Source organism: Sardina pilchardus, chromosome 1 (assembly GCF_963854185.1).
Source record: "Sardina pilchardus chromosome 1, fSarPil1.1, whole genome shotgun sequence".
NCBI classification, from domain to species: Eukaryota; Metazoa; Chordata; class Actinopteri; order Clupeiformes; family Clupeidae; genus Sardina; species Sardina pilchardus.
The window spans coordinates 13,101,923-13,120,784 of NC_084994.1; the positions used below are offsets into that span (position 1 = coordinate 13,101,923).

An 18,862-nucleotide genomic window follows, 5' to 3' on the forward strand; every position below is an offset into this window, starting at 1 on the left:
TGGTTTCAGTTGAGTGAATTCATTTGACTACTGATAACCATAAACCTACTTATCTCGTTACAGTTACAGTTGTTTTTGCTGCAAAATATAGATCATTTCTAGCATGTAGTATACAGCGCCATACAATGCATACAACCCAAAGTATTATACCCAAGTAAATACCCAAGTATTTAGACAATTGGTTCATATGTGTGTATGTTTGGAAGATAGTATTTTGAAAGAGGACATTTTCTGAGTTGTCTGTGTCTAATGTAGAGAAATGTGTTGTTGTCAATGTGAAATGAGGTTTGTAAATCAATGTGGTGTAATGTTGTTCAACACAGAACACACAAATTGTCACAGTGCCTTTAACACATGTTAACATACATTCAAATCACACATGAGAGCATGGCAGATTCATTGGGAAAGCTGCTTATGTGACACGTGATCATAGTGTACAAATTCACACACACACACACACACACACACACATGCGCACACACACACACACACACACACACACACACACACACACACTTATCCTTGTGGGAAACATTTCGTACAGAAAGAATGTTGGTTGTGTTTGTTGTGTAGACCACAGACAGCCGGACCTCCATCTCCAGTACCCAGTGATATGTCCTCTCCTGATAGACCCGCTTCCAGCAGGGAACTCCCATCTGGAGTCAAGTGAGTTTCAACACACACAGTTACACGCACACACACACACACACACACACACACACACACACATACACACACAGTCCTGCAGGAACACACTCTGGTTGTGTAGGCTAGCTAAACTAACATGTTTGGGTCATTAAAAGACCCCTTGATGATTCATATTTGTGCCTTTCATTAAGAACTTAATTCAGGAGACTGACTCGTATGAAGTGATGGCATGGCAATGGCAGGTCTCCATGCAACACCAGTGGATTCTTTTTGAGTTTTAATGGATTTGTTCTTGATTTTTCTATATTTGTGTGTGCTGCATCAGATAAATACTGAAAATGGAGTAAGTCAGTTTAATTCACACATTTGGGGTTAGATGTGCTGGTCTCACCTTAAACCCAGACTCCAAGATCAAACTTTGATTTAGTCTTAAATCATGTATTTTGGTTTTTCGCACACAGATTCAAGCAGAAACACAAATCCGACCTGCAGAAGAAGTATCAGTGTCTGATTGAAGGAAACACGCAGCAAGGAGACACCAAACTCCTCCATGAGATCTACACAGAAGTAGAAGTCTACATCACAGAGGGGGAAGGAGGAGAGGTCATTGATGAGCATAATGTCAGACAGATGCAGAGGGTATCCTGTAAAGAAACAGCAGTATGCAATCCAATCAAATGCAGTGACATCTTTAAACCCTTATCTGGACAAGACAAACCCCTCAGAAAAGTGCTGACAAAGGGAGTGGCTGGCATCGGGAAAACGGTCTCTGTACGGAAGTTCATTCTAGACTGGGCTGAAGGGAAATCCAATCAGGATGTTGACTTCATATTTCCTCTTCCTTTCCGGGAGCTGAACCTGATGAAGGAGAATAAACTCAGTCTGGTAGATCTTATTCAGTACTTTTTCCCAGACATCAAAGATCCAAGTGTCTTCACGAGTACAGAGCACAAAGTCATGTTCATCTTTGATGGTCTGAATGAGTGTCGACTTCCTCTAGATTTCTGCTCCACAACGAGTTGTTCTGATGTGACTGAGCCAGCCTTAGTGGACGTTCTGCTGACAAACCTCATCAAGGGGGATCTACTTCCCTCTGCTCTCCTCTGGATCACCACCCGACCAACAGCAGCCGGTCAGATCCCTCCTGAGTGTGTGGACCGGGTGACAGACATAAGGGGATTCAATGACCCACAGAAAGATGAGTACTTCAAGAAGAAAATCAGCGATAAAAACCTGGCCAGCAAAACCATCACACACCTGAAGTCATCCAAGAGCCTCTACATCATGTGCCACATTCCAGTCTTCTGCTGGATGTCAACCACTTTTGTAGAGAGGACATCAAAAGACTCAGAGAAAGTAGAAATGCCAAAGACTCTGACTCAAATGTACACACACTTCCTGGTCATTCAGACAAGCATGAAAAATGTCAAGTACACAGAGAGAAAAGAGACAGATGACGAGGTGATTTCCAAACTGGGGAAACTGGCTTTCCAACAGCTGGAAAAAGGCAATCCGATCTTCTATGAGGAAGACCTGAGAGAGTGTGACATTGACGTCACGGAAGCATCAGTGTACAACGGAGTGTGTACTCAGACCTTCAGAGAGGAGTCTGGGAAGGTGTTCAGCTTTGTGCATCTGAGCATCCAGGAGTTTTGTGCAGCTCTGTACGTGTTCCTCTGCTTCAGCAACAGACAGAGAAACATGTCTGACCAACAGCAAACCACTCCGCTCTCTACTCTGTTCAGAGCTGCAACACTTCATGATCTACACAAGGCAGCAGTGGACCTGGCCTTACAGAGTAAGAATGGACACCTGGACCATTTTGTCCGCTTCCTTTTGGGCCTCTCACTGAAGTCCAATCAGAATCTCTTAAAGCACCTACTGCCACAAAGCAGTAGCCAATCAAATAGCTCAGAGCAATCAGTCCAGTATGTCAAACAGAAGATCAGAGATCAGAGTAGCTCGGACAGAAGGATCAACCTGTTCTACTGTCTGAATGAGCTGAATCACCATGCGGTAGTGGAGGGAAAAAGCAGCTCAGGAACTCTGTATGTAAACATGCTCTTACCAGGAGAGTGGAAAACTACTAAATTTGAGTTTAAGATTTCAGAAGAACAGCTGGCTGAGTTTGACCTGCAGAAGTACATAAAGACACCAGAGGAAGATCAGACTGATCTCCTTAGTCCAGGTGAAGTTCTTCAGAAGCTGCTGCCTGTGGTTACAACATGCACATCCGCTACGTAAGTAACAGTGTGTGTGTGTGTGTGTGCGTGTGTGCGTGTGTGCGTGTGTGTGTGTGTGTGTGTGTGTGTACACATTCCTTCATCTCAAAGATGCACATTCTACTTACTTTTCATAGCCAAAAGTATCTTAAAGAAAACCAAAACGTTTGGCAACACTAATAGCTGTGTGAAGTGAACTCAATGAACTGGTGACACCAAATCATCCCATGTGTTCATTGGCCTTCCTGGCTCTGTGCTTATGTGCTTCAGCCTTGTCTTACCAGATTCTGTTGGATAAATGGGGCATTGTTGTGGCATAATAGGTCAGTTCAACATAGTGACGTAGCAACCGGCCCTGTTAGCATCACTGTATACGCCTATTCAGTGATAATGCAAATAAAATACTATTCCAAAAGTATAAGTATATTCAGTATATTCAAGTGCCAAGTATAGGTTATAGATATACTTAAACCGTTATGTATACTACCATCAGTATAAGCCAAGTATAATTCAATTCAGTGTACAGTATCAGTACACGAATGCTCATCTCAACATGATTACACCAACAGTACACTTCCTTGTCCTTTTTGGGTATGCAATATTATGTGAAATTCACATGTATTTCTGTATTGTTTTTGCACTGTTACATGATGCATATGCATGTACATTGAGAATGTTGATTTAACGTTTCAACAGTTTCCCATTCATTTATCCATCTCTGTAATGTTTTATGATGTTGTTATGCAGACTTGCTGAATGCAAACTCTCAGAGAAGTCATGTGGAATTGTGTCTTTTCTCACGATGTTATGCAGACTTGCTGAATGCAAACTCTCAGAGAAGTCCTGTGGATTTGTGGGCACTGCTCTACATTCACCAAACTCCCTGATAGAGCTGGACCTGAGTCACAATGACCTGAGAGATTCTGGAGTTCAGCTTCTCTCAAAGGGACTGTCTAGTACCCGCTGTAAACTGCACATATTAAGGTTGGTGTAAAACCATGCATTTCCTAACTTTAAAAAGAAAAACAGTTTGTGCATTTAGTTTTGTACATAACTACAGTTTGTGCAGTTAGCTATACCATTTCGGCCAGGGAAACAAACATTATTCATAATGTATAACAAATTGTGTGGCGTGTTAGTGGCGCAGAAGGTATGGGAGGAACTGAACGGAGTGCATGGCTTTGCGTTGCATTTTGTACCACGTTGTGCCGAGGGCCCATGATCGTAGTAAAATGTTGCATGTGTGTGTCTGTGTGTCTGTGTGTATGGACAACAGGCATGTGAACGATCTGTGGTTTATTGGGGCACTGTCATAAAAGTATCTCTTTCATTTACCCATTTCCATGCAGGCTTGTTGAATGCAAACTCTCGGAAAAGTCCTGTAGAATTGTGGCTTCTGTTCTACAGTCTCCAAACTCCCTGGTCGAGCTGAACCTGAGTCACAATGACCTGGGGGATTCTGGAGTGCATCTTCTCTCTAAGGCACTGTCTAGTCGCCACTGCAAACTGTGCACACTAAGGTGGGTGTATGCAGACTGCAGATACAGTATAAAGGTTTTTTTTTCATGCTATGTTATCATAGGGTTACTCATTTGGATTAAATATATTTGTCCTTTAGCCTGTCAATATTTCACATACATTATTTAACATAAAACATATAAGCACAGTAATATTTGTTTGAATAAAATAATTATTTCTACCTCTATATGCTGTTTGAATAAAATAATTATTTCTACCTCTATATGCTACCTCTAAGCACTATTTGCTTAGCATATGTGTCAGCAAATCTATAAGCATTTATTTATTTGTTTATGGTAACCTTACATAATATTGTCATAATTCTGTCAAATGTTGCAGATTTGCTGGCTGTATGCTCACAGATATTTCATGTGATATAATGGCTTCAGCTCTATACTCCCTGCAAGAGCTGGACTTGAGTAACAACGACCTGGGGGATTCTGTAGTTCATCTTCTCTTTAAGGAACTGTTTAATACCCACTGCAAACTTGAGACATTAAGGTTAGTGGTAATCACACACAGACTTCAGATATAAAGGTTCCCTTTATTGTATTATCATAACGTTACTCATTTGCCATTTTAAATGTGGAGATCCCAATCTGTCATGCATTATTTAACATGAAACAGGGTTCGTACGGGTGCTTGAAATCCTTGAAGATGCTTGGATTTTAATGTGGTGTTTTCAAGGTTTGAAAAATGCTTGGATTTTGGGTAAAGTGCTTGTGAATGCTTGAAAGTGCTAGGCCTATATATTGCTCAGCAGTCTGACTCAATAGACCAATTATTAAATTAAGGAAAATAAAATGAAATTGCTGTAGCCTATAATAGGCCGCTGACAATGACGACGGGGTTGGTGCTTCTTTCATTGAATATCACTCCGCAAGCCTTGTCCGTTCTCTAGTGTATTTCATTGAAAGTGAAAGCAGACATGTGTTGATGAATGTTTTATGCAAGTTCAATGTGTGTGGTGAACTATTTATTTCTTAGCAGAAGCCATGAAACGGTAAAGCTCAAATTATTTATTTAAAAGACATCATTTATGAAGTTGTTGGCTTTGCCACGCGTTCGCGTCCACTTCGACGTGTCTGGATTTTGCGCTAATCAATCTCGTGATGGCGATATTGACTTTTAATTTCTGCGCGTGTAAACTAGTCTAGGCTACTGTGCTTGAAGGTAGCTGTGACCGACTAGCCTACTGGTTTTCATCGTTCTAGCCACAAAGCCTGTCTACTTTAGGTCAACTAAATCGTTTAGGTAACACCTTGTCACGGAGGTGGACGCGTTTTTCCAGCCTCCGTTCACCTCCGTGCGCCCCATGTCATTCAAAACATATTTCGGGATAGCCATCTCACTATGAGAACAAGTATCTACTTTATGCTAAGAAATGAACACGTTGGCATGCTTGGTAAACATCAGTCTTGCACATAATATTGAGCTGATTTTTTAGTGGAAATGACCTACTGTAACATTTTTCTGATAGATGAAAAAAGTCGCCAATTTAAAGGCACAGTCTGAATTTTAATACTAGCTCTCCATTTAATGTGTGCACTTGAACAACTAGTGATGTAGCCTATAACAGAGAGGTGTGGGACATGTTACTTTGGAAGGAGAGGGAGTGGTGCAATTTGATTTTCTTTGGAACTTAAATACCATCAAGTAGGGGTGTAAATATTAATCGATTTGTATCGATGCATCGATTCTACAGCCGACGATTCAATGCATCGATACGTCCGCAAGATAATCGATTAATATATTTATTTTAGTACTTTCCCGTCTGTTTATTTTCAGCATACGCTCGTATGCATAGCCTACTACCTAGGCCTACTCCTAATCTGCGGGTAGCGCTATCCTCATTATTGTCTTCTACTTTATAGCCTAGCATTGGCGAGTAGAATTAAAAGGTCATTCGCAATTGGCGGATTGTTGACATGCTTCACTGTAAACGTTCAGCACCGCAACAAGCGTTTATGCTGCGAATTTTGTCATCATCATATAAGTTGGTGGACTACGTTTTGCATTTAGTGACCCTCACTGTTAGGCCTACCATAGCTTCTGATGCACACGTTTTTTCCCTGTGGAAAACAGCTGATGGATTCGTCAGATCAAGTGAGCACGCTAACAGTGACGTTAGTCATTCATTATTATAGGCAATGTCATTTGACCAATGCATTAGAGACCTCAATCATGTTTTAGTTACTGTGTCGTTTTACAAGTTAGGCTACGTGTTCTGAACATTTCTGTGTTCTGAGTAGCAGGTGTTATTTAATAACACTTATTAGGACGAAGTAGAACTGGAGAAACGTGTCCAAACGAATCAATTTAAAGTTTTGGGGAAACGTTTATCCCGTTAGTTAAACATGCTTCAGATTATGATTTGTGTTCGTTTCCCATACTGTCTTGACTGAGCATGTTCCTTAGATTCAAAAAGTCCTCCAGTTGTGGACTGATTTATTTTTAACAACTATCATAGCCTGTACCGCTACATAAGTGTCTCTGATAATAGGCTACCACGACACGGCCAGGAAATATTTCCAACTTCAGAACGTTTTCGCAAGTTCACGTCCTTAAAGTGACAGACACCTATTTAATCTCACATCGCCAATACAGTGAAGGCTGCCTATGACTTAAATTAGCTAAAGTTAAACGTTTAGCTAATTCATCTTCTAATACTGATTACGCACAAAATGCATATGCAATAGCAGATATATTGGGCCTACAATTTGTATTAGGTTATACAGTCAGCAAGCAAGTAGCCTATGTCACAGTGTGTGGAGGAAGAAGCTGCACTAAAAGTTTTGTGGCTGGTAGAAAGATAATTGGGCCCTGTTTATACTGTAACATACACATGATGTGAATAGAATAGGCTGCTGTTTCTGTATTCTCAATAAAAGACAAATGATTTCTATTTTTCTAGATTTTTAAAACTTGATAGATATCATGTAAAAATCGAATCGAATCGAATCGAATCGTATCGGTGGGAATTCTAAATAATCGAAAAGAATCGAATCGCTGGCCTAGGAAATCGATATCGTATCGAATCGGCATGAAGGGTCCGATTTACACCCCTACCATCAAGCAACCTCTTCAAACAGCATCAATATCAATAGGCCTATAATGGTTCACTATATTGTGCAGGGGCAGGCCATATGTTATCAAGTAGGCCTATGCTAAAAAATGTGGTCAAAATTATAACTTTATGTTGGTTTAAGTGAAAACAATCCATGGTTCTACATCATTGTTGGCAACATGATCATGATAGCCTACATATTTCAGCCATATCTGGTTTAGTCTTGATTAGGCCTAGGCTACTTTGCTATAAATGAGTTATAGACTTATATATATATATATACTATATTGTAGTATGTTATAATGTTTGAAATATATGTATCACAGTTTATCAATAGTTCTTATAAAAGTCATCTGATGTCATCATTTAAGGGGTTATTTTTCAAATTTTTCTCCTGGGGGTGTTGGATATATTTTCCTCTTTTTTTGTCCTTCGCCAATCACAGTCCTGAAATATGGTGTGAATCAATCCATGCTGTTCAACATCATCGAGTGCTGTCAGTAAGAAAAAGAACAAGGAAACTTGACATGACATAGACCAAATAGAGCAGCAGCAAACACTAATGTAATGGGGCACACTCATTTTCAATGCCCCATTCAGTTAACCTAATGATAGCTGCTGGTTCTGTATTCAGCTTAGGTTGTATCACATTTTCTGGATCTTTGTCCTAAAGTGACCTCAAAAAACAGGGCTTTGGATTTGTTCACGCTCGATTTCGGTACTGGAAAATTTGTCTTGAAAGTCCTTAAAAAGTGCTTGAATTTGGCCATGAAAAAGGTGTACGAACCCTGATGAAAGCATAACAATCTGTGTTTGAATTAAATAATAGCACTACTTGCTTAGAGGTATCATATCTGTCAGCAAATGTAAATGCAGCATCTAGTGAAAATCAACACCAGCTAGATAGTGAGGGAACTACAGTCTTTAATGCAATTTAACTAAATGTCATCAAACTGATTTATAGTAACCTTGCGTAATGTGTTGAGTTCTGTTATAATTCTGTCAATCATTGCAGGCTTGCTGGCTGTAAACTCACAGATGAGTCCTGTGATATTGTGGCTTCAGTTCTACAGTCACCAAATAATGACCTGCGACAGTCACCATACTCAGCTCAGCTGCTGGACTTGAGTAACAATGACCTAGGAGATTCTGGAGTCCTGCTTCTATCTAAGGGACTGTCTAGTACCCACTTTAACCTGTAGACATTAAGGTTGGTGTGAGACCATGACCATGTCAGTTTTTCTGTCTGTTTGTTTGTTTGTTTACTTAATTTTGAATCTTAAATAAAGATTCACCGAATGTGCCAGTGTGCCAGTTTTTGCATAACACAAGTACTGTAGGTAGTGCATAATCTATAGCCTACAACAGATAAACATTAGCCATTGTATGACATTATTTGAGGAGCTCTTTTCCAAAACACTATATCTGCCATTTAATGCATTAACATATTTTTATTTTGTTTTCCAAGTAATTTTAGTTGAACTGTAATTGGGTTATTGTTATTTGATTTATCTTTACCCACTGAACAACACAACTGCAAACAAACAACACAACTGCAAAAAAACAACACAACTGCACTTGTATTGATATTACCTGAAATACACAATTAAAGATGGATAAAAATGGATATTTAAATATATATATATATATATATATATATATTGTTTCAGAAAAGAGCTCTTCATTTGCAAATAAGCCGATACAAATGTGTTTGTCTTCCACAGCCTCAGTAATTATTTTACTCGACTCACTGACCAGCATGGATACAGTTTGTCATGTTAATCTCTCTCTCTCTCTCTCTCTCTCTCTCTCTCTCTCTCTCTCTCTCTCTCTCTCTCTCTCTCTCTCTCTCTTTCAGGCTCTGCAAGTGTGGTATCTCAGATGAAGGTTATGTCTGTCTGGCTCTAGCCCTGATGTTAAACCCCTCCTGTGTGAAAAAGCTGGATGTGAGCAACAATCATCCTGGAGAATCAGCACAGAAGCTGTTATCGGCTACACTGGAGAATCCTTACCGCAAAGTTGAAGCACTTCAGTATGTACTCTAAAGAAACAGAAACCTCATTGTGCAGTCTGAAGTTGTATGTGTTTATTTTTTAGGATGCATGATATTGCATTCATTAGTGTATATTCCCTAGTGTAGTGTTTCTTAACTGGTGTATCGTGACCCAAAAGTGTGTTGCAGAACCTCTCTGGGTGGGTCGCGGAGCTTGTCGTTATTATTAGTTATCTTTTTTTAAATTATCCATTTAAGGGGGGTGCTGTGGCGCAGCAGGCTACAGCGCTCGTACCATATACGGGTCCGAGTGCCCACGGGGACCCAGGTTCGAATCCGGCCTGCGGTCATGTCCCGATCCCACCCCATCTCTCTCTCCCACTTGTTTCCTGTCTACTCTTCACTGTACTATAACATTAAAGGCAAAAAGGCCAAAAAATATACTTTAAAAAAAATTATCCATTTAAAATATTACCCTATCAGATTTAATATTGGACCTTCATTTTGATTGACTTTATTAATATGTCAGTCATTGCCATCATCATAGATGAACCCTGGTAATAGAAGGTAGATTTGTGTCTTTATTATTTAAGCATAAAAAGTAAGCTCTGTTGCTAGCTACACTGCAAAAACTCAGCTTAAAGAAGAAAAGTAATACAACTAAGCCAAACTATCTGCCAACAAAACAGGAAAAATTTACTTGAAGTTTGTCATAATTCTGTCAAACTTTGCAGACTTGCTGACTGTAAACTCACAGATGAGTCCTGTGATATTGTGGCTTCAGTTCTACAGTCACCAAACAATGACCTGCGACAGCTGGACTTGAGCCACAATGAACTGCGGGATTCTGGAGTCCAGCTTCTCTCTAAGGGGCTGTCTAGTCCACACTGTAGACTGCAGACATTAAGGTTGGTGTGAGGCCATACATTAACTGATACGTTTCTGTTTCTTGGTTTACTTAATTTGTATTGTTAAATAAATACACACACAGCGGATACCAATGTGTTTGTCTTTCACAGGCTCAGGAAGTGTGGTATATCAAATGAAGGATATTTTTGTCTGGCTCTCACTCTGATGTTAAACCGTTCCTGTGTGAAAGAGTTGGATGTGAGCAATAATCATCCAGGAGGATCGGCACAGAAGCTGTTATCTACTACACTGGGGGATCCTCACCGCAAAGTTGAAGCACTTCAGTATGTACTCTAGAAACACAAGCCTCAGCCTGCTAATATTTTGTCCTTAGCAACCTACATCTGTCCTGTTACCGGAAAGTCTATAGTACTTGCCTACTGGTAACATATGAATCATTAATGTGTCTGCAAATCTAAATGCAGCATGAAGTAAAAATCAATATAGCCGACAGTATCACTACACCTTGTACTATCATTTAAGGGTATAGTTTTTGGGGAACCTTATAAACAGTGTCCCTTCCATTTATTCATTTCTGTAATATTTGATCTTTTCTCATGTGGTTTTACAGGCTTGCTGAATACACACTTACAGAGACGTTATTTGTAAGTGTGGCTACTGTTTTACAGTCACCAAACTTCCTGATAGAGCTGGACCTGAGTCACAATGACTTGCGAGATTCTAGAGTTCAGCATCTCTCTAAGGGACTGTCTAGAGTTCAGCATCTCTCTAAGGGACTGTCTAGTCCCCACTGCAAACTGCAGACATTAAGGTTGGTGTAACTTTTGCTCTGCACCCCGGCGACAACCAACCAAACATTTGGATTTCTTAGAACATTTCTGGCGAATGGTATAGGCTAGCTGTTTAGTTCTGCCTATTGGTAACCCAGTACAAGGGCAGCATAGTGTGTGTACATGTGTCTCTGTTTTTATGGATAGGGATGTGCATTAGTGCATGTGAATGATCGATGTAGCTTACTGCCATTACACAGGAATAATGTCTCTTGATAATGTTGATTTATCAGGTTTAGCACTGTTTAAACATCATCTATTCCATTTATCCCTCTGCAATATGATATCTTGTGTCGTGTTATGCAGACTTTCTGAATGCACACTCTCGAAGAAGTGCAGTGAAATTGTGGCTACTGTTCTACAGTCACCAAACTCCCTGATAAAGCTGGACCTGAGTCACAATGACCTGGAAGATTCTGGATTTCAGCTTCTCTCTAATGGACTGTCTAGTTCCCACTGTAAACTGCAGACATTAAGGTTGGTGTAGGACCATGCATTTCCCCATTTCTTTGTTCTGCCACATATCTATGCCAACCAGTCATTTAAACCAACTGATTCTAATTAGCACAACTCTTCAGCTACAGTAGGTAGAGCAGCTAATTGATGAGATCACCTGTGCTAAGTGCACAGGTAGAACCAATACATGGTCGGACTTTTACTCACTGAACCTGGAAATTCCCACCTCTGTGTAATATTTGATCTTTTCTCATGTTGTTATGCAGACTTGCTAAATGCAAACTCTCAGAGAAGTCCTTTGAGAATGTGGCTACAGCTCTACAATCACCAAACTCCCTGATAGAGCTGGACCTGAATCACAATGACCTGGGAGATTCTGGAGTTCAGCTTCTCTCTAAGGGACTGTCTAGAGTTCAGCATCTCTCTAAGGGACTGTCTAGAGTTCAGCATCTCTCTAAGGGACTGTCTAGAGTTCAGCATCTCTCTAAGGGACTGTCTAGTCCCCACTGCAGACTGCAGACATTAAGGTTGGTGTAACTTTTGCTCTGCACCCCGGTGACAACTAACCAGACATTTGAATTTCTTAGAACATTTCCGACGAATGGTATATAGGCTAGCTGTTTAGTTCTGCCTATTGGTAACCCAGTACAAGGGCAGCATAGTGTGTGTACATGTGTCTCTGTTTTTATGGATAGGGATGTGCATTAGTGCATGTGAATGATCGATGTAGCTTACTGCCATTACACAGGAATAATGTCTCTTGATAATGTTGATTTATCAGGTTTAGCACTGTTTAAACATCATCTATTCCATTTATCCCTCTGCAATATGATATCTTGTGTCGTGTTATGCAGACTTTCTGAATGCACACTCTCGAAGAAGTGCAGTGAAATTGTGGCTACTGTTCTACAGTCACCAAACTCCCTGATAAAGCTGGACCTGAGTCACAATGACCTGGAAGATTCTGGATTTCAGCTTCTCTCTAATGGACTGTCTAGTTCCCACTGTAAACTGCAGACATTAAGGTTGGTGTAGGACCATGCATTTCCCCATTTCTTTGTTCTGCCACATATCTATGCCAACCAGTCATTTAAACCAACTGATTCTAATTAGCACAACTCTTCAGCTACAGTAGGTAGAGCAGCTAATTGATGAGATCACCTGTGCTAAGTGCACAGGTAGAACCAATACATGGTCGGACTTTTACTCACTGAACCTGGAAATTCCCACCTCTGTGTAATATTTGATCTTTTCTCATGTTGTTATGCAGACTTGCTAAATGCAAACTCTCAGAGAAGTCCTTTGAGAATGTGGCTACAGCTCTACAATCACCAAACTCCCTGATAGAGCTGGACCTGAATCACAATGACCTGGGAGATTCTGGAGTTCAGCTTCTCTCTAAGGGACTGTCTAGTCACCACTGCAGACTGCAGACAGTAAGGTTGGTGCAATGCAGGCTGCATATATGACGGTTCCCTTTATACTGTATGTGACGGATGGCAGCTACCATACTGTAGCTGTGCCTGTGCAGAGGTGGAAAATTCCTGCTCCATGTTTGAACATGCTTATAAGAACAAGCTATATATGGAATCTCGAAGATTCACATCTCTTGTTGGTATACAAGACTGTCTTTAATCTTTGAAATATAATAGAAGGATGAGATTTGTCTTCTATTATCATGAACATTATGGTGAAGCCTGTTCTCATGACTAAATTCGGGGCTGTGCCAGTAGCCCATGAGCTGAGGTCATGATGTTATGTGTCTTTGACAGTTTATTGAATAATAGCACCAGAAAAGAGCATCTGTCTCCAGATCACCGTAGTGATCTCTGTGGAATGTTAGTAAACCTCTCTCCCCAATGCCTCAAGAGTAGGCTAGTGTTGGCATGGAGGTGCTACTGTTTCGCGTGTTCAACTCCAGGCGTGTGATTCTTTGACAGGGGTCCACTTTTATTTACTTTAGGCACTTTACTACATTCAAGCGTATAGTCAATTGGAGTTATACTGTAGAAACCTTGCCTAATACAGTATGTTGAGTTTCATCACTATTCTGCCAAATGTTGTTGCAGATTTGCTGGCTGTAAACTCTCAGAGACGTCCTGTGAGATCGTGGCTACTGTTCTACGGTCACCAAACTCCCTGATAGAGCTGGACCTGAGTAGCAATGACCTGGGAGATTCTGGTGTCCAGCTTCTCTTTAAGGGACTGTCTAGTCGCCACTGCAAACTTCACATATTGAGGTGAGTGTGAAGACATGCATTTCCTGATATTTTTAATTGTTGTCTGTCTGTCTGTCTGTCTGTGTGTGTGTGTAATCTGCATGTGAATGATTTTGTACTTACATACATTTTGTCATTACAGGGTAATAATGAGTCTTGATTATGATTTAATGGTGCACTGTTTAGTCAATATCCCGTCCACGTATCCACCTCTGTAATATTTTATATTTTGTCATGTTGTTACGCAGACTTGCTGAATGCACACTCTCAGAGAGGTCCTGTGGAATTGCGGCTTCAGTTCTACAGTCACCAAACTCCCTGATAGAGCTGGACCTGAGTCACAATGACCTGGGAGATTCTGGAGTTCAGCTTCTCTCTAAGGGACTGTCTAGTCGCCAATGCAAACTGCAGACATTAAGAGTAATGTAAGGCCATGGTTGTTTTTTTTTTTGTTTTGTTTTGTTTTGTTTACTTAACTTTTGTTGTTAATAATACGCTATTGTGACAGAGAAATACAAATGTTCATTATAAAAAGAAGAGCTTAACTATATGCAAGTCGTTCAGCCCGTGCTATAGCATTAACTCTGCATGTGCCAGTCTATCCTTATAACATAACATTTAGCTAGTGTAGGATTACGGAGACATTACAAATAAACCTCAGCCACTATCTTGCATGTATGTTATTCTTTCTTTTTTTTGCAGGCTTGCTGGCTGTAAGATCACAGATAAATTGTGTGAGATTGTGGCTTCAGTTCTACAGTCACCAAACTCCCTGCTACTGCTGGACTTGAGTGGCAATGATCTGGGGGACTCTGGAGTTCAGCATCTCTCTGAGGGATTGTCCAGTTCCAACTGCAAACTGCAGATATTAAGGTTGGCATGTATTTCCTGATATATTTTTCATTTGTTTGTTAGGCAAAAATGGGTTTTGGATATGCAACAGGGAGTCACTTGCGCTTCAGCCTAGTTGGTGCTCACGGAACAGGACACAGGGATCAGTAGGGAAACCAGAGGTCAAACTAGGACCAAGGAGCGAGTCCGGAGCACTCACACTTTTTTATGCTTTTTAATGGTGCAAAGTGACTAACGTTTTGACGCCCATGCATGCGTCTTCTTCAGAGTCAGTTTCACTCTGAAGAAGACACATGGGCATCATCATCATGGGCATTAAAGTTTGGTTCCCAGACGACGCATCATTGAGAAGTGGTGGCACTAGCCAGGCTAGATGCATTTATCCATTTCTGTTGTGTTCTTATATGCAGGCTTGCTGACTGTAAACTCGCAGATAAGTCTTGTGAGATTGTGGCTTCAATTCTACAATTACCAAACTCCCTGCTACAGCTGGATTTGAGCGACAATGAACTGGGGGATTCTGGTGTTAAGCTTCTCTCCAAGGGACTATCTAGTTCCAACTGCAAAATACACATATTAAGGTGGGTGCAGACATAAATTTGTCGTGCCATATCGCTTTTTATACATGATTGCTACTAACAGCAAAATAAAGACATCATTGTTGTATCATTTACTTAGACAGTCAAACTAAAACTATCTGTTTATAATAAACAAATACTGGAACATCAGATTGAAACAATGTCACCAGTGCTATGCAGAAAAGAACAATGCAAAGGACAACCTCTCTCTCTCTCTCTCTCTCTTTCTCTTTCTCAGGCTCTCTGATTGCCTCATCTCAGATGAGGGTTGTATTTGTCTGGCTTCAGCTCTGACATCAAACCCCTCCCATCTAATAGAGCTGGATCTGAGCTACAATCATCCTGGAGAATCTGGGCTGAAGCTGTTATCTGCTAGACTGGAGGATCCTCACTGTAAACTGGAGATACTTAAGTATGTTCATAGAGCAACCCCAGTTTTGCACATTTAGATATTGTGACACAATATAAATTTTTTCATGTCAAAAAAAGTGTCTTTTTTTCAATAGTGTATTTTAACAGCTTCTTTAAACTGAAGCATATACAGTGTGTTACCTCTTTGTTGCAGAATCCAGTAGTGCAAATATTTAAACTGTTCCGTCATTAAAGATCATAGGTGAATTGAAAATAATAGCCAATTCAGTAGAAACCTTTGCAAACAGCTCTCTGAAACATGTGTAAACACTGAGCAGAGCTGGACGTTACTGATAAAATGCTATTTTTGCTCCAAATTGTTTTAAATCGGACTGTTCAGAGTAGGCACATTTGCCATAGACATGTTCCACTATTTACTAAATTTGAGGCTTCTCAGACTCCAGGCTGGGAGACTAATAGAAAGACAAACAGGTGAGCTGACAGACAGGGTCTACTGTTTATGATTTGTCTGACAGAGAGGCTATTAATTCTAGATAGATAGATAGAGAGATAGATAGATACTTTATTGATCCCCAAGGGGAAATTCAAGAATATACCAGGAATTAATGGTTTGAAGTAGACCAAATTTAAATATCCATTAGTGCTATTATCACTATCTGTAATCAAGGAAATTACTACAACAAGCAATCATTATCAACAAGTCGTCCATGGCCCATAAATCGCTTTATGTCACAGGTGGCACAAACAGAAAATCAGCAGTGGTGGGCACCAGTCAAATAATACATGTGTGTGACATTTTGTTTTTGTTACAGAACTGACGATGCTTCTGTGAGCAGAGCACGACCACATTTGCTAAAATGTAAGTTTGTATTATTTATTCATTATTTGTGACCATTCACATTCACATGTTTTTAGCATGTGACGTATTATAACAAAGTTGGCTGGCCTTTGTGTGTGTGGTGATGTGTACTGCATATTACAGCATACAAGTGGGGAATTCCCACCTAATTTAAGTTTCGACTCTTTTTTTTTTTTTTGTTTTTAACTATTTTTTAATGTGTATGCTACAGGTGATGAGAACATGAAAGCACAGGTTGAGCGAACTGTCTTTTGGGACTCATTTTCCATCTGATGAGGGTTTTTTTGCAACACAGGTTGATTAAGCTTGAAAGTTAACCTGCTACGGACCAGGTTAATTCTGTGGTATAAATTCTCATACTTTGGATTCACATAAACCACACTAATGGAACAGAACTCTTACTAAAAGTAGCGAGACTTATTGAAATAAGCCAGATCTGGCCTTTAGCGAGGTTGATGGAAAACCCTGCAGGTATCTGTGTGTGTGTGTGTTTGTTTGTTTGTGTGTGTGTGTGTGTGTGTGTGTGTGTGTGTGTGTGTGTGTGTGTGTGTGTGTGTGTGTGTCACTCTCCATATTCTGATGAGGATGTTCTCTCCTCCTGTTTGTCAGATGCCTGTGAGCTCACACTGGACCCAAACACAGCAGGCAGAAAACTATCGCTCTCTGAGGAGAACAGGAAGGTGACGTGTGTGAGAGAGAAGCATTCGTACCCTGACCACCCAGAGAGATTTGACTTGTGGCATCAGGTCTTGTGTGGAGCAGGCGGAAAACTCTTGGTGTCTGAGGAAAACAGAAAGGTGACGTGTGTGAGAGAGGAGCAGCTGTATCCTGACCACCCAGAGAGATTTGACTTGTGTTATCAGGTGCTGTGTAGAGAGGATCTGTCTGGACGCTGCTACTGGGAGGCTGAGTGGGGTGGGGATGCAGCTCGTATAGCTATGGCCTATAAAAGCATCCAGAGGGGTGATGATATCATGATGGGATGCAATGCCATGTCCTGGAGTTTACGCTGCTCTCCTGACAGTTACTCTGCCTGGCACAATAATAAAGGCACTGTCATAACTGCCCCCTCCTCCGGCTCCAGAAGAGTAGGAGTGTACCTGGACAGGCCGGCCGGCACTCTGTCATTCTACAGCGTCTCCTCTGACACACTCACCCACCTGCACACGTTCTACTCCACATTCACTGAGCCCCTCTGTCCAGGGTTTTGGGTTTGGTCATCGGTGTCCCTGTGCCAGATTTTACATTTGCATCCTTCCGTATCAAATCAGACAAGGTGGTTACTAAACACAAATAATTCAATCCTCAAGAAGTTTAAAATTGTCTGCAAAGCAACATTTGGTCATTAATATTATGAAAAGTGTTGTTCATAGGCAGCCCAAACTTTGTAGGAAGGAAGGCAAACATACAAACAGTACACGTTACAAACAGTACGGTTTGTACCACATTCTCATTGATAGACCATAGATCTGGGGGGAAAAGAGTGACATGAAGGGTAGTATAACTTTGTTTTGTATGCATTTGGTATCAATAATTATTTTCTTTACATGCTAGATTTCATTAAGTGTTGTACCAATATCTGAGCTCCTCACATATGGGCTTAGAGATCTTAATGCTCGAACCAGGGGAGGTTATCTTTTTCAGTCATTTTATTGTGATTAAAATGGTATGTGGGGTAGTAAGCACTTGAAAATCTATTTGAAAGTAGCCTACTGTACTAGCTACCCCAAATACCATTTTAGTACTATGAACATTACCAAAAATAACATCACACCTTGTTTTATCCTTAATATCTTCACATGCATAAGCTCAACATTAATAGTATTGAATTTGCAGACAACACAATGATCGGTGCCATAATATGGATACAAAAAAAAAGAGATTATAAAAGATCCTCAATATCAACAGTTCCACATCTAGGTCCTTGTAAAAAGCTAATGCATGCAGTTCAAATGTTTAATGGTCCCAATCATACCGAGAAAGATAGTGATACCCAAATATGGCCTGCAAGATGAGGCGTATCTGAGAGTAAGAATGATACTAAATAAACGATGAAATGATGTATGAAACCATTGTAATTTAACACAAATAGTTTACAGGTCTTACTTAGATTGAAAAATGATCAGGTTCAAAAACTTGAGAAGGTATAGCAACCGTTTTCCTGGATTTTGTCTGATTTTTGACATGGAATGACCCATTTATTCATTTGGCAGACACATTTATCTAAAGCAACTTTTCAGCAATGGAATAACATATAAGCTATGAACATTTAAGCATTTTAACATTTGACACAAGCAACATTTAAGCATTTTAACATTTAAGCTATACAACTGCAATTATTGATACAGCATTAGATTCGGAATAGAAATTACCTCTTT

The 18,862-nt window shown here is 40.3% G+C and overlaps 1 protein-coding gene across 1 annotated transcript; it reads left to right on the top strand.

The window, feature by feature from the left end:
• The first annotated feature begins 387 nt into the window (after positions 1-387).
• LOC134076471 (NACHT, LRR and PYD domains-containing protein 3-like) lies at positions 388-17,833 on the top strand. The gene is made up of 14 exons (XM_062531549.1): positions 388-416; positions 574-666; positions 1,110-2,888; positions 4,220-4,390; positions 4,728-4,889; positions 8,471-8,653; positions 10,183-10,356; positions 11,455-11,625; positions 12,459-12,629; positions 12,875-13,045; positions 15,492-15,665; positions 16,438-16,453; positions 17,102-17,164; positions 17,282-17,833. The coding sequence occupies exons 1-14, from the start codon at positions 388-390 to the stop codon at positions 17,831-17,833; spliced, it is 3,909 nt and encodes a 1,302-aa protein (XP_062387533.1).
• The last annotated feature ends 1,029 nt before the right edge of the window (positions 17,834-18,862 follow it).